Source organism: Ranitomeya imitator, chromosome 1 (assembly GCF_032444005.1).
Source record: "Ranitomeya imitator isolate aRanImi1 chromosome 1, aRanImi1.pri, whole genome shotgun sequence".
NCBI classification, from domain to species: Eukaryota; Metazoa; Chordata; class Amphibia; order Anura; family Dendrobatidae; genus Ranitomeya; species Ranitomeya imitator.
In genome coordinates this window covers 128,789,451-128,805,023 of record NC_091282.1, presented here as the reverse complement: position 1 = coordinate 128,805,023, position 15,573 = coordinate 128,789,451, and the positions used below count along the sequence as shown (strand labels likewise).

Genomic DNA, 15,573 nt, shown 5'->3' with positions numbered 1-15,573 from the left:
GAAATGGCGCTTTTCGCGTCATTGAAATGCGACTTTGGCGCGAAAGTCGCATACCGCATGGCCGACACCGCACAGGGGTCGGATCGGGTTTCATGAAACCCGACTTTGTCAAAAGTCGGCGACTTTTGAAAATGTTCGACCCGTTTCGCTCAACCCTACAACTTACTCTTCCTCACTAACCAGAGATTCCCAAACCTCCTCCTCACAATCGGCTGGCCATAACTCTCGCACTGTCTCTGTGCCTGCTGTGTTGCTGGCAAACTTCACCTTTCACCTACATTCTAGACAGTGACATCTTGTGATCATGAGTTAGTACTGCAGCCTCCAAGGCAACTAATAATTGTTATAACAAAGGAAACCTTTCAGGAACAAAACATTATTCACATTCTATACCACAGCAGCATTGATATCTTCAGGGGAAACATGGCAGCTGGTCCATCTCTTTATATAATTTATATGTGACCCTAAAGCCACTTCAACGGTACCTGAACCCTGCAACCGCGTCGGCGGTACCTGAACTGTTTCCCCAGACCTGTGTGTCTGAATGAGAACCTATTCACAAAGTCCATTTTGTCCGTACTTTCCATCAGTCTCCAAGTATTTCCTGTTCGTGACTCAACTACCGTGTCCCCACCCAGCGAACCCGACCCCTGGGATCAACAGCTGCGACACCAGGGACTCCCTGGTGGCTACCTGCAACTCAAGCCTGACTCTATCATAAAGAGCTCTAGTGAACACCAGGTAGCCGCTTAGCTACACCACTCCTAAGCAAGCCTGGCCCTGTGGTAGAGTGGGTCACCGGGGAGTGTGACAACACTGAACTAATGAATGTTAGTCTATCTCCACAGTAAGGTGCATTGTCTCTATCTATCAATCTATCTATCTATCTATCTATCTATCTATGTATCATCTATCTATCTGTCGTCTATCTATTATCTAGCTATCTATCCCATATCAATCTATTATCTATCTATTTATCTACCTATTTTTCTATCTATCTATTGGTCAACAGCATTTTTGGTGCCAAAGATATTTCATCGAATTTAGGGTAACTTTGGGCTGCTGATTCTGAATATGTCATCAGTTTTGCCAGATTGGCTCAAGTTTTTGAGATTTTTGGTATCTTATTTATAGCACTTGTTGGTAAATGCGACGCATCATCTCATTAATTTCTTTGGATTAGTACTTGAACTGAGCAGTTCTCAATATAGTTTTGTGTTAATTAGTGTTCTAAAAGTTTGTTCATAGCTTGATTTTTGCACTAACTTTATGTTGTTGTCTGTTTTCCAGTGAAAAGCATGAACTCATCAAGAAGAAGTTGTCTTAACGATCCAGACTCATTCTGTTACATTTGTGGTGAATACACACTGCCAAAACATAGAAGAAACATAACAGACTTTGTAAAAAAAAGTGTATTTTGCCTATTTTGGGGTTATGCTTGGGGACCAAGACAAGTTTTGGGCACCACACATAGTGTGCAAAGCATGTATCGAATTATTACGCAAATGGAGCAAAGGACAAAGAAAAAGCTTCAAATTTGGTGTTCCAATGGTGTGGAGAGAGCAAAAAAATCATCATGATGACTGTTATTTCTGTGCAGTGCAAGTGCAGGGATTCAATAAGCATAAGAAACGAAAATGGGAGTAACCTAACATGGAATCTGCAAGAAGGCCTGTCCCTCATTGTGAAGATGTGCCTGTACCTGTGTTTACCATGTTACCTGACCTTCCCCCACCTGATGATGATGAAGTGTGTATTGGCAGTGTGTATTCACCACAAATGTAACAGAATGAGTCTGGATCGTTAAGACAACTTCTTCTTGATGAGTTCATGCTTTTCACTGGAAAACAGACAACAACATAAAGTTAGTGCAAAAATCAAGCTATGAACAAACTTTTAGAACACTAATTAACACAAAACTATATTGAGAACTGCCCAGTTCAAGTACTAATCCAAAGAAATTAATGAGATGATGCGTCGCATTTACCAACAAGTGCTATAAATAAGATACCAAAAATCTCAAAAACTTGAGCCAATCTGGCAAAACTGATAGCATATTCAGAATCAGCACCCCAAAAATACCCCAAATTCATTAAAATATTTTGGACACCAGAAAAATTTTTTTTTTTTGTTGACCTGTGTTATCTATCTTTCCCATATCTATGTATCGATCTATCTATCTGCGGTTAGTGTACATGTAATGCAGACTTACTTGGGGAATGTACTTACCTATGCCTTTATTATTTAACACAGGAACAAGAGACAATGTGCAGTGCTTCTCCTGTGGTGGATGTTTAGGAAATTGGGAAGAAAATGATGATCCTTGGAAAGAACATGCAAAATGGTTTCCTGAGTATGCTTTCATATCACATATTATACTGATTCTGTTGCCCTATATTTTACTATATGTACCTTATGCTGTAATAGGCAAACTGGGGATTTTTTTTCTCAAGTATTATATGACTCTTTTTTCCATACCTGGTATAGACCTTATATTATAGAATGATTATATATGTTTCTATGTATGAAATATGTTAAAGGGAATCTGTCAGAAGGTTTTTGCTATGTAAACTCAAGACAGCATGAGATAGAAGCTAAGATACTGAATTCAGTTATGTGTTACTTTTTGGGCTTTTTGCAGATGTTTACTTACAAGGTTTTCTCACTAGGAGATAATCAATGCTGAACTACAGCAGCTACAGGAGCCTTGTGGTGATGGGGTCAGCTTTCTCAGCTGTGCTACATACTACATCTAAAAACTCTTGTGTCACAACTGCTGCAGCCAGTAAACTAAGTGATACAATTACATCAATAACATCAGGGTCACTTGCCCTATATTAAGCTGCTCTCAGATTCCCCCTGAGGAAGTGGCATGAAACGCACGTTGGGGTGAGGGACACAGGACAGGATGGTACAAGCTCCCATGTGATTCACATTCTGGTAAATCTACTATATAATTGACTAAGGGTCACTTCCGTCTTCCGTCTTTCTGTCTGTCTGTCTGTCTATAACGGAAATCCCAAGTCGCTGATTGGTCGCGGCAAAACAGCCACGACCAATCAGCGACGGGCACAATCTGGCGGAAAAATGGCCGCTCCTTCCTCCCCGCAGTCAGTGCCCGCTCCATACTCCCCTCCAGTCAGCGCTCACACAGGGTTAATGGCAGCGTTATCGGACCACATTATGCCGCGGTGTAACACACTTCGTTAACGCTGCTATTAACCCTCTGTGACCAACTTTTTACTATTGATGCTGCCTATGCGGCATCAATAGTAAAAAGATATAATGTTAAAAATAATAAAACAAAATAAAAAATCATTATATACTCACCTTCCTGATCCAGCCCAGGCCTTTCCCGCTCCTCGCGACGCTCCGGTGACCGGTCCATGCAGTGCGGTCTCGCGAGATGATAACGTAGCGGTCTCGCGAGACTGCAATGTCATCATCTCGCGAGACTGTCACATCATCATTTCACGAGACCGCACTGCACTCTTGATACCGGAGTGCGCGAGGAGCATCGGTAAACGCTTCGCTTGGATCCGGGGGCTGACGGAAGGTGAGTATATAACTATTTTTTATTTTAATTCTTTTTTTTTAACAGGGATATGATGCCCACATTACTATATACTACGTGGGCTGTGCAATATACTACGTGAGCTGTGCTATACACTACGTGGGCTGTGCTATACACTACGTGGGCTGTGCAATATACTATGTGGGCTGTGCTATATACTGCGTGGGCTGTGCTATATACTGCCTGGGCTGTGCTATGCACTACATGGGCTGTGCTATACACTACATGGGCTGTGCTATACACTATGTGGGCTGTGCAATATACTACGTGGGCTGTGCAATATACTACGTGGGCTGTGCTATATACTACGTGGGCTGTGCTATATACTACGTGGGCTGTGCAATATACTATGTGGGCTGTGCTATATACTGCGTGGGCTGTGCTATATACTGCGTGGGCTGTGCTATATACTGCCTGGGCTGTGCTATGCACTACATGGGCTGTGCTATACACTATGTGGGCTGTGCAATATACTACGTGGGCTGTGCAATATACTACGTGGGCTGTGCTATATACTACGTGGGCTGTGCTATATACTACGTGGGCTGTGCTATATACTACGTGGGCTGTGCAATATACTACGTGGGCTGTGCAATATACTACGTGGGCTGTGCTATACACTACGTGGGCTGTGCAATATACTGCATGGGCTGTGCAATATACTGCGTGGGCTGTGCAATATACTGCATGAACTGTGCAATATACTACGTGGGCTGTGCTATATACTGCCTGGGCTGTGCTATACACTATGTGGGCTGTGCTATAAACTACGTGGGCTGTGCAATATACTTCGTGGGCTGTGCAATATACTTCGTGGGCTGTGCAATATACTACGTGGGCTGTGCTATATACTGCCTGGGCTGTGCTATACACTACGTGGGCTGTGCTATAAACTACGTGGGCTGTGCAATATACTTCGTGGGCTGTGCAATATACTGCGTGGGCTGTGCAATATACTACGTGGGTTGTGCTATATACTGCGTGGGCTGTGCAATATACTACGTGGGCTGTGCAATATACTACGTGGGCTGTGCAATATACTACGTGGGCTGTGCTATATACTACGTGGGCTGTGCAATGTACTGCGTGGGCTGTGCTATATACTACGTGGGCTGTGCAATATACTACGTGGGCTGGGCAATGTACTACGTGGTCTGTGCAATGTACTACGTGGACTGTGTAATATACTGCGTGGGCTGTGCAATATACTGCGTGGGCTGTGCAATATACTACGTGGCTGTGCTATATACTTCATGGGCTGTGCTATACACTACGTGGCCTGTGTTATACACTATGTGGCTTGTGTTATACACTACGTGGCCTGTGTTATACACTATGTGGCCTGTGTTATATACTGTGTGCGTGGGCTGTTATATACTAAGTGAAAAATGAAGGAAAGATAACACGGCACCACTACTGTTTGAAAACCCAAATTCTCCACAGCTACTGGCCGCTGCTGTACTGTATATGCCTGGTAAAAGGACACTCGAGTGCACTGTTTCAGTAATGTAGAAGTCCAAAATGAAGAAAAAACAGAAGAGCACTCACCGGTCCTGAAAAACACCAATCCTTTATTTAGAACATGTGCAGGTGACAACAGGGAGAATGTGGACAGAAAGGATGATGGCTGTTTCACGCTGCCGCGCTTCTACGGGTCCTACTACGTGAGCTGTGCTATATGCTATGTGGGCTGTTATAAACTACGTGGCTGTGTTATATGCTATGTGGGCTGTTATACACTCCGTGGGCTGTGCTATATACTACGTGGCTGTACAATATACTACGTGGCTGTGCTATTTACTACGTGGGCTGTTATATACTATGTGGCTGTGCTATATACTATTTGGCTGGCCGCGAACAATCAGTGACAGACGCAGTCCGTCCGCGAATTGGCGCGGGATTTGAACCACGCTTCGCTAATTGGTCGCGGCCGGCCAAATCCTGTGTATTCAATGTATTATTCTAAAATCTTCATAAATAAACTACATACATATTCTAGAATACCCAATGCGTTAGAATCGGGCCACTATCTAGTATATACATAAAATGGGCTGACGTTTCTCCTTGTAAACGCATATATGTTATAGCAATTGAAGTGTTATGAGATATCAGCCTTTTTTCTGGTGTTACTATTTCTAATGTATTAATGTGCATATGGATGTTAGAAATCTTGTCCTGTGTCCCTCTTATTTGCGGTGCCTTATTTTATTATGTCATTTTAATACATTCTAATAAAATACTATATTTTAGTACTGAAAGTGTTTTTTACTCTATCTAATCAGAGATATTGGGTTGAGATATTTTTTGATGATTAAATAGAATAAACCTGGTGACAGATTCGTTTTAACAAAATGAATATATTTAGTCTTGCACGTTTCTCGATTGTTGAATAAATATTGAAAAATTATAACAAATATATTTTTCTAAAGGTGTACGTTTCTCCAGAGGAACAAAACTAGTGATGAGCTTCAGCAATACATCAGAAGTTACTGTGGTTTCATGGAAATGACGGTAAACATGAAATGCATTTTAACATAAATCATTATAACAATCAATCTACTGAGCCTACACTACATGTGAATTAAATACGGGAGGACGGTGTTTGCCGTTACCATAAGCCATACACTGCCCAATCACAGTCTTAATATCGCATTCATAGTAATGCTTGGTTGGTGTTCTGACTTCATTCACAGTCGACTATTTTAGGAGAATCATACAATGGCCAATGTTCCATTCTTATTACATATACAAGCAATTCCTTCATGTGCTTTGTATGATATCTACTATATAAAGCTGAATGTGTGTGTGTGTGTGTATGTGTGTGTGTATGTCCGGGATTGGCATCTGCACCGTCGCAGCTACAGCCACAAAATTTTGCACAGTCACACGTCTGGACCCCGAGAGCGTCATAGGCTATGTTGTGAGGCGAAATTTTAACCCCGCGCGTTCCAATTCACCAAACAATTTTGCCCCTATCTACATAATGGGGAAAAAAGTGAAAGGAAAAGTGTTGGAAGCGTCGCAGCTACAGCAACAAAATTTTGCACAGTCACACGTCTGGACCCTGAGAGCGTCATAGGCTACGTTGTGAGGTGAAATTTTAACCCCGCGCTTTCCAATTCACCAAACAATTTTGCCCCTATCTACATAATGGGGAAAAAAGTGAAAAGAAAAGTGTTGGAGGCGTCACAGCTACAGAAACAAAATTTTGCACAGTCACACGTCTGGATCCTGAGCGCGTCATAGGCTATGTTGTGAGGTGAAATTTTAACTCCGCGCTTTCCAATTCACCAAACTATTTTTCCCCTATCTACATAATGGGGAAAAGTGAAAGGAAAAGTGTTGGAGGCAAATTGACAGCTGCCAGATGTGAACAAGGGGGACTTAAAGAATGAGAGCGATGGCGCCAAAGAGTATATACCGTACAGTTGCTAAGGTAGGACCCCGACATGGGATACTCACCACACGGGGATATGAACACACATACAAAATGCGCCACACAATACCACGTGCTTAAACACATATACCACCCTCAGCACACATTTCACCACACATACGCCAACCTCGCCACATAAAAGTCGAAACACAAAAGTCGCCGCTCAAAACTCACCACGCGCAAAACTCGCCACATGCAAAAAATAGGCTCACGCAAAACTCGCCACAAGTGCAAAACTCACCTCATGGAAAACTCGCCACGCGCAAAACTTGCACATGCGGAAAAATTGCCATATGCACAAAATTTGCAACACATGCAAAAGTTGCCTCACACAAAACTTGCACATACTCAAAAGGCACCAGACATAAAACTCACCACGCGCAAAACTCGCCATGCGCAAAACTTGCTGCACACAACTTGCTACACTAACCTGTCACATGCAACTCGACACACAAAAAGTTGCTACACGCATGTTGCCACACAAAACTCATCTCACAAAAGTCGCTACATGCATGTCGCCACACACAACTCAACACACACAACTTGACAAACGAAACTCGCCCTAAAACACACACAAGTCTGGTATTAGCCTTCAAAAATAAAATTCTGATTAATAAGCAGACAAACTACAAGAGCAACAAATGTACCATATAGGAAATACGGCAGCTGTCAGTCACATGACCTGTCTATTATGTGTATGTGTGAGCTAATATATACTGCCAGGGGGAGGGCTTCCTGTTGGCTAGGGATTTATCAGGCTGCCAATTTATCTTACAAATACTGAGGTAAAAATACTGAGCAAATAACGTGTTAACGAGGTCTAATACAGGAGATCACACAGGTATATACTATATACAGGGGAGATGACACACAGGTATATACTATATACAGGAGGAGATGACATACAGGTATATACTATATATATAAGGAGATTACATACATGTATATACTATATATAGGAGGAGATGACATACAGGTATATACTATATATAGGAGGAGATGACATACAGGTATATACTATATATAGGAGATGACATACAGGTATATACTATATACAGGGGAGATGACATACAGGTGTATACTTTATATAAGGGAGATGACAAACATGTATATACTGAGGTGAAAATGAGAGGTGTGAGGTGAAAATGAAAAGGTGTGAGTGCAAAATGAGAGGAGTGAGGGAAAATAGTGGAGTGATCGGAAAAGCATTAAGCTACTTACTGGTAGCGGCATTTTTCGGAGGCCCATGACAGCACTACGAGAGAGGGGATCCGCCCTCCAGGAACAGGAAACCTACAGATACAAAAGGGCGGCACCTCTCCCTATGCATCAGTTGTATTTCAGAGCCTGAGAGGACTACCGCGGTTAGTAGCACACAAATATACATTATATACAGTTTATGTACAAAAATAATCCATCATATTGAACTATATACCACACGTGAGATCTATCTATCTCATTATATATACTATAGGAAGTGCAACCCCCACGTGAATAGGGAGGGAACTAAGGGTGCTGTCATGGGCCTCCGAAAAATGCCGCTACCAGTAAGTAGCTTAATGCTTTATTCGGATTCCCATGACAGCACTACGAGAGAATTACAGAGATGTAAACTACCTTAGGGAGGGACTATAGCCTGCAGCACCCTTAACCCGAAGGTGAGATCAGAAGAGAACCCCAAGTCCAACCTATAGTGCTTGAAAAAGGTGGAAGGGGATGACCACGTAGCTGCCTTACATATCTGGTCGATCGACACTCCAGATCTTTCAGCCCAGGATGTAGCCATGGCGCGGGTGGAATGTGCCCTCAGATTCTGCGGAGCTGGACCTCCACCTGCAGTATAAGCCAGAGAGATAGCCTCCCTAATCCACTTCGCTAGCGTGTACTTTGAAACTCTAAGACCTTTCCTGGGACCTTGGAAGGATAGAAACAACGCATCCTCTCTCTTCCAAGCATCAGTGACTGATATATATTCTAATAGACATCTCCTAACATCTAATGTATGGAGTAACTCCTCTTTGGAATTAGAAGGATTAGGGAGAAATGACGGTAACACTATCTCCTGAGATCTGTGAAAATCTGAGGCCACTTTTGGTAAATAAGCTGGATCTGGTCTGAGGACTACTCTGTCCTGTAGAAATCCTGTATAAGGGGACAGCCTAGAAAGAACCTGTATGTCTCCTACCCTACGAGCAGATGTAATTGCCACCAAAAACGCTGTTTTGAGGGATAGTAATTTAAGTGAGGCTGAATGTAAGGGCTCAAATGGTTCCTTAGTCAAGGCTGAAAGGACTAGATTGAGATCCCAAGGCATTGACCTATTCCTGTATATAGGTCTGGATCTACTAGATGCTTTGATAAACCTTGATACCCAATAATTACACGCAATGTTACAAGAAAATAGAGCCCCCAGGGCTGATACTTGTACTTTTAGTGTACTTGTGGATAGATTTAGCTCTAGCCCCCTCTGCAGGAATTCTAGAATCTGGTTGATTGGTATACCCTCTTCTATATTAAAATTTGAAGAGGCCAGAAACTTCCTCCAAGTTCTAGAGTAGATCTTAGTTGTTATGTGTTTCCTACTCTTCATAAGGGTATCAATTAGGTTTGGAGAAAAACCTCTGCTTTTTAACAATGACCTCTCAAAAACCATGCCGTCAAATGGAGACCCTTCACTTGTGGATGGTTGATCGGACCTTGATGAAGTAAGTCCGGAATGTCCGGCAGCACCCAGGGGTCTTTCACGGACATGGTGCTGAGCCAGGAAAACCAAGCTCTTCTGGGCCAGAACGGAGCGATCAGTATGACTCTCGCTTGATCCTCCCTTATCTTTCTGACCACCAGCGGCAATAGATTGAGCGGGGGGAACGCATATGCCAATCGGAAATCCCATCTGACCAGGAAGGCATCCACTGCCAGTGGATATTCCCTGAGATTTAAGGAACAGAAATTTATCGTCTTTCTGTTGTGCTTGGTGGCAAATAAGTCCACTTCTGGATGACCCCACATGCGGACAATCCGGTTGAAGATCTTTGTGTTCAGAGACCATTCTCCTTGTTTTAAGGTGCTTCGACTTAGAAAGTCTGCTCTTATATTCTCTCTCCCTCTTATGTGAACTGCGGATAAAGATAGAAAATGGTTTTCTGCTGTCTGGAGCAGGCGATCCGCTACTTCCATCAGGGACTTGGAGCGTGTTCCACCCTGGTGATTCACATAGGCCACTGCCACCTGGTTGTCGGAGAGGATTTTGACATGGTGACCCTGTAGATATACGAGGAGTTCTTTAATTGAGAATTCAATTGCCATTAACTCCCTCTGATTGGAAGAGGCTGATGTTTGGGGATCCCATAAACCCTGGACTACTACGTCACCCATGTGTGCCCCCCACCCCGTGGGGCTGGCGTCCGTCGTAATTACCCGAGTCACTTGAGTCACCCAGGGAACTCCTGCTGACAGATTGTCTTCCTTCAGCCACCATCTAAGAGATGTCAGAACCTCTGGACTCAACGTCAACTGACCCTGCAAGGAACCTTGTAAGACTATCATAATTCAGTACGTCAAACTGTAAAGGTCTGGAGTGGAACTGTGCCCAACGGACGGCCGGAATACAGGAAGTTAGGGAACCTAACAAAGACATAGCCTGTCTAAGAGTCATGGTTGGTTTATTAATTGCTTTTAATACCTGTTGTTGGATATGGAGCAGTTTATCAGGTGGAAGACAGCATTGTTGGGACTCGGAATCTAACAGCAGCCCTAGAAATCTCTGGGTTTCTAGGGGTTGTAATCAGGATTTTTCATAGTTTATAATCCAGCCCAGATGCTCTAGTTTAGACATAGCTGTTTTTACTTGAGCAAGGCAATGGTCTGCTGAGTTTCCAACTATCAGGAAATCATCCAGATAAGGGATTATGAGGATATCAAATTCACGTAAGTGTGCCATGACCTCCGCAACAACTTTAGTGAATACTCGGGGAGACGTTGAGAGGCCGAAGGGAAGGGCTCTAAATTGAAAATGTCGAACAATACCTCCCATAGACACTGCCACACGTAGAAACCTCTGAAAGTTCTCATGGATAGGAACATGATAATACGCATCTTTTAAGTCCACAACTACCATGAAGCAGTGTTTGAACAACATTTTTATTGCAGAGCTGATTGACTCCATTTTAAATGTGGACTTAACCAGGTATTCATTAAGGGATTTAAGGTTAATAATAGTCCTAAATGACCTGTCCGGTTTTTGAATCAGAAATAGAGGAGAGTAGAATCCACTCCCTCTTTCTGACTCTGGGACCTCAATCAGCACGTTTTTAAGGCATAAACTCACAACTTCTGCCTCTAAAGCCGTCTGTTCAATAGTGGAGGAACGTAAGGGGGTTAGGATAAACTTATCCCGAGGCCAGTGAATAAATTCCAATTTCAGGCCTTCTGAAATAATACCTCGGACCCAGTCACAATTTGAGATGTTAGTCCATGCGGAAGAGAAGGCTGACAATCTCCCTCCCACAGGGATTGCTAGTCATTGGTCCGGTTTCTTACGTTCTTTTGAGGAACGGCGGAACATGTAACCCGTACCTCTCCTGCGTCTATCCTCCCATCTAAAATTCTCTCTAGAGGGCGAGGATGCGCGCTTCCTTCCGCGACCAAATCTCCTCCTGTTGAATGGACGCCGATAAGAGGCTGATGACAAACTAGGGAATTTTTTCTTGTCATCTCCAGCCTTTTCAAGCAGCTCATCCAAGGTTGGCCCAAAGAGATATTCCCCTTTGCATGGAATAGCGCATAATTTGGACCTTGATTGAATGTCACCCGACCAACACTTCAACCACAGGGCTCTACGAGCCGCGTTGGAGAGTCCTGCTGCTCTGGCCGCCATTCTGACCGAATCGACCGACGCGTCCGACAGGAAAGCCGCAGCATCTTGAATCACCGGAAGCGCACTTAGAATAGAACTTCTGGAAGCGCCTTCTTTAAGCTGGGATTCCAACTGTTCCAGCCAGACCATTAGGGATCTGGCTGTACAAGTCGCAGCCACTGCCGGTCTCAAGGATCCGGCTGCCATCTCCCAAGTACCTTTAAGGAAGGTATCCGCCTTCCTGTCAAGAGGGTCTTTAAGGGATCCCATGTCCTCGAAAGGTAATGCGGCTCTCTTTGATGCCTTTGCCACCGCGGCATCTAATTTAGGGGCCTTGTCCCAGGTATCCACAGTCGTATCCTCAAAGGGATACCTGCGTTTTAAAGCTGGTGGTAATGAGCCTTTCTTCTCCGGTTTCTTCCATTCTCGGAGAATCAGATCTTGAATTTTATCATTCACCGGGAAGGATCTACGCTTCTTGTGTTCCAAGCCACTGAACATTAGCTCCTGACGGGAAAGCTGAGTCTTAGGTTCTTCTAGGCCCATCGTAGCTCTGACCGACTTAACTAATTTATCCACCCGGTCCAGAGGCAGACCGAATCGGCCAGATTCCTCTTCTGATGACGAAGAAGAGAGATTTGAGCCATAAGAACCTTCCTCTTTATCTTCCTCTGACGAATCAGAGATCACCGAGGCTCTCTGTTTTGAACTTCCCACCTGGGACATAGACCGCAGGGATTCCCTTACCTCTGTACGGATCATCTTACGTAGATTAGCCGTAGAAGCAGATTCTTCCGCTACCTAGGGGATTACAATAAGGGTGATACCATCTATCTAGCCTGATGTCACTCAACCCCTCCACTCCTGTAGACCTCACCGTCTGTTGTATACAGGAGGCGCATAATTTTTTAGTATAAGAATCTGGTAACGGGACTTCACACAGGGCACACTCCTTATGTTTCGACTTAGCACTTTTCTTCCCCTAGAATGACAAAGTATAAGGGGCCCGCGTCACTGAGTGAGCATTCACGTAGATCTCTTACCACTGTACGCCAACAAAGGTACCGGAACACAAGGGGGTTCTTTGCCAGTCGATGCTCTAGATCCCTGCTTGGACGAGCTTTTACGGCTGGACTGGTCACTCCTGGCATGCTCCTTCTCCGTGGGCTTTTGTCGCACCTCCTCCGACAGCTGAAGCTGCCGCTCACCATCACTCTCCATGATGTGGATGTGACCAAAGGCAGAGCTCTAAATCCAGCTCCTGCTTAAATCCCCCTCAGATCCGGTCAGCAGGCGGCCTGGCGCCACTCTCATTGGTTCCAGCTGATGAGGCTACAGCTGGGGGGTCAGCGCAGTGTGTGAGGAGTCCGGCGTTCAGGATCGATGGGCGCCGCCATCTTGGATGAATTGCGCATGCGCAGTTCCCCAGTAACCCGGAAGCGCCTGCTGACTCTGCCCCCTCGACGTCACTGCACCCGGAAACACTCCAGCTATCGCTGAGAGCGATGCAGGACGCCGAAGAGCACGCAGCAGCGCTCCGGATAGCGTTCCCTTCCTGGCACCGCTACCTCACCACCGCGCTGCACCACCACATGAACCGAAGGAGCGCTATACTTACCGGCGCCGGCGCTGAAGGAGATCAGGAATCCTCCGGACTCTGCTCCCTGCTGTCTACGTCACTGACGTGCAGTCCAGCCAGGACCATCGTGACGTCTTCCAGGGGCTTCCGCACCGGCCGAGGTAGGAGACCCCCCCGCTACCTGATTCGGTCCGGCCGGCCTGGGATCCATTACGAGATTCATCTGTAGGATCCTGTCCCTTCAGGAACAGGAAACCAACTGATGCATAGGGAGAGGTGCCGCCCTTTTGTATCTGTAGGTTTCCTGTTCCTGGAGGGCGGATCCCCTCTCTCGTAGTGCTGTCATGGGAATCCGAATAAATGACAGATGTGAGGTCGAAATGACAAGTGTTAGGGGGGAATGAGAGGAGTGAGGGAGAAAATGAGAGGTGTGAGGGAGAAAATGAGAGATGTGAGGGGGAAAATTAAAGATGTGATTGGGAAAATGAGAGGCGTGATGGGAAAATAAGAGAAGTGACGTGCTATAACTAACCACAGATATTTACTATGCCCAGGCAACGCCGGGCTCTTCAGCTAGTTGGATTATAATGATGATGTATAGTGGTTCCCCATTCTTACATTTCTCAAGATATAAGGCCTTTGTTCAATTGAATCTGGCATTATTTATTTCTTGTTCCTGTGCCTCTCGATTAGTGAGATACTGCCCAGTTTTTTAGCCAACTGGGTGAGGTCATCAAGAAGATTATTGTGGAGAAAAAAATGATAACCTAACCACATCTACTTAACCAACAAGACTAGATTTACATACAGAGAATAGGGGGCCATATCTAGGAACAGAGAGGAACATGAAGAAAATATTAACAAGTCCAGTGTCACGCACGCGCCCAGACTGGTTGGTGCGGGCATACGGGGGTGTGGCCCCACTGGACCACAGACCAAACTTCCCTGGAAGGGGCGTAACTAAGTAGCTTCCTAGGTGTTCGCTGGAGCCTCTGATGGTGAGGTCAGACTTGTACAATAGGAAGCTACCAGGTGCCACTCCAGGGTAATGTCTGGCTGTGGCTGCTGATCCCACTAAAGAACGGAGCGGGCACGGCTGGTACACTGGCTGACAGGCGGGCACGGCTGGGACACAGGCAGGCAGACGGGTACAACAGAGACACTGGCGGGCAGGCGGACACGGCTGGCTCTCTGGTAGGCAGGCGGGTACGGCTGGAACATAGGAAGAACCGGTAGGGACCGGTCTGCAGGCAGGTATGTGAAACAGGTGGGAACCTGTTCAGACAGGAGGACTAAGTAACAAGTACAAGGTGGAACTAAGAGAAGAGAAGGAGAAGGCAGAGCCAAGGGCGGAGCCGCAAGAGGCGGAGCCAAGGGCGGAGACGCTGGAGGCGGAGCCAAGAGCGGAGACGCTGAAGGTGGAGCCAAAAGCAGATATGCTGGAGGCGGAGCCAAGAGCAGAGACGCTGGAGGCGGAGCCAAGAGTGGAGACGCTAGAGGCGGAGCCAAGAGCGGAGACGCTGGAGGCGGAGCCAAGAGCGGAGACGCTGGAGGCGGAGCCAAAAGCAGAGACGCTGGAGGCGGAGCCAAGAGCGGAGATGCTGGAGGCGGAGCCAAGAGCAGAGATGCTGGAGGCGGAGCCAAGAGCGGAGATGCTGGAGGCGGAGCCAAGAGCAGAGACGGAGCCAAGTGCAGAAACCTAGGAGGCGGAGCCAGATAGAACCGCAAAGAGCGGAGCCACAGAGCAAAGCCAGAGAGTGCGAAGCAAGGTCTGAGTGCAGAGCCGCAAGAGTGCGGAGTGTAAGCCGACTGAGAACACAAGGAAAGAAAGCAGGGAAGGAAGCCACAGACAAGGAGACCGAGAAAAGACAAAGTACAGACAAGGCAATGGAACAAGACACAGGGACAAAGACACAGGGACCAGGATATTCTGCCTCCTGGAGGGCGGACTACAAGAGCAAGGCAAAAGCACAGAGAAAAGCTCAGAGGGAGTAACTCAGAGCAAGGCCAGGCAAACTCAGCAGCTAAACACTAACTGAGCTAACACATTGCACAGGCCCAGAGCACAGGGTGGAGCTGCACTATATACAGGAGACCTCTTGGTAATTGGTCAGGAACTGATTGGACAG

The 15,573-nt window shown here is 45.7% G+C and overlaps 1 protein-coding gene across 3 annotated transcripts in view; it reads left to right on the top strand.

The window, feature by feature from the left end:
- Positions 1-15,573, top strand: part of LOC138664219 (baculoviral IAP repeat-containing protein 1-like) — a 126,792-nt gene that overhangs the window by 33,047 nt on the left and 78,172 nt on the right. For all 3 annotated transcript variants that reach the window (XR_011318307.1, XM_069750722.1, XM_069750733.1), the window contains exons 3-4: positions 2,254-2,353; positions 6,004-6,085. Coding sequence is in view for 2 of the 3 variants with exons in the window: in XM_069750722.1 (XP_069606823.1) it covers positions 2,254-2,353; positions 6,004-6,085 (182 nt within the window). In the remaining variant the exon portion in view is untranslated. The remainder of the gene's footprint in view (positions 1-2,253; positions 2,354-6,003; positions 6,086-15,573) is intronic.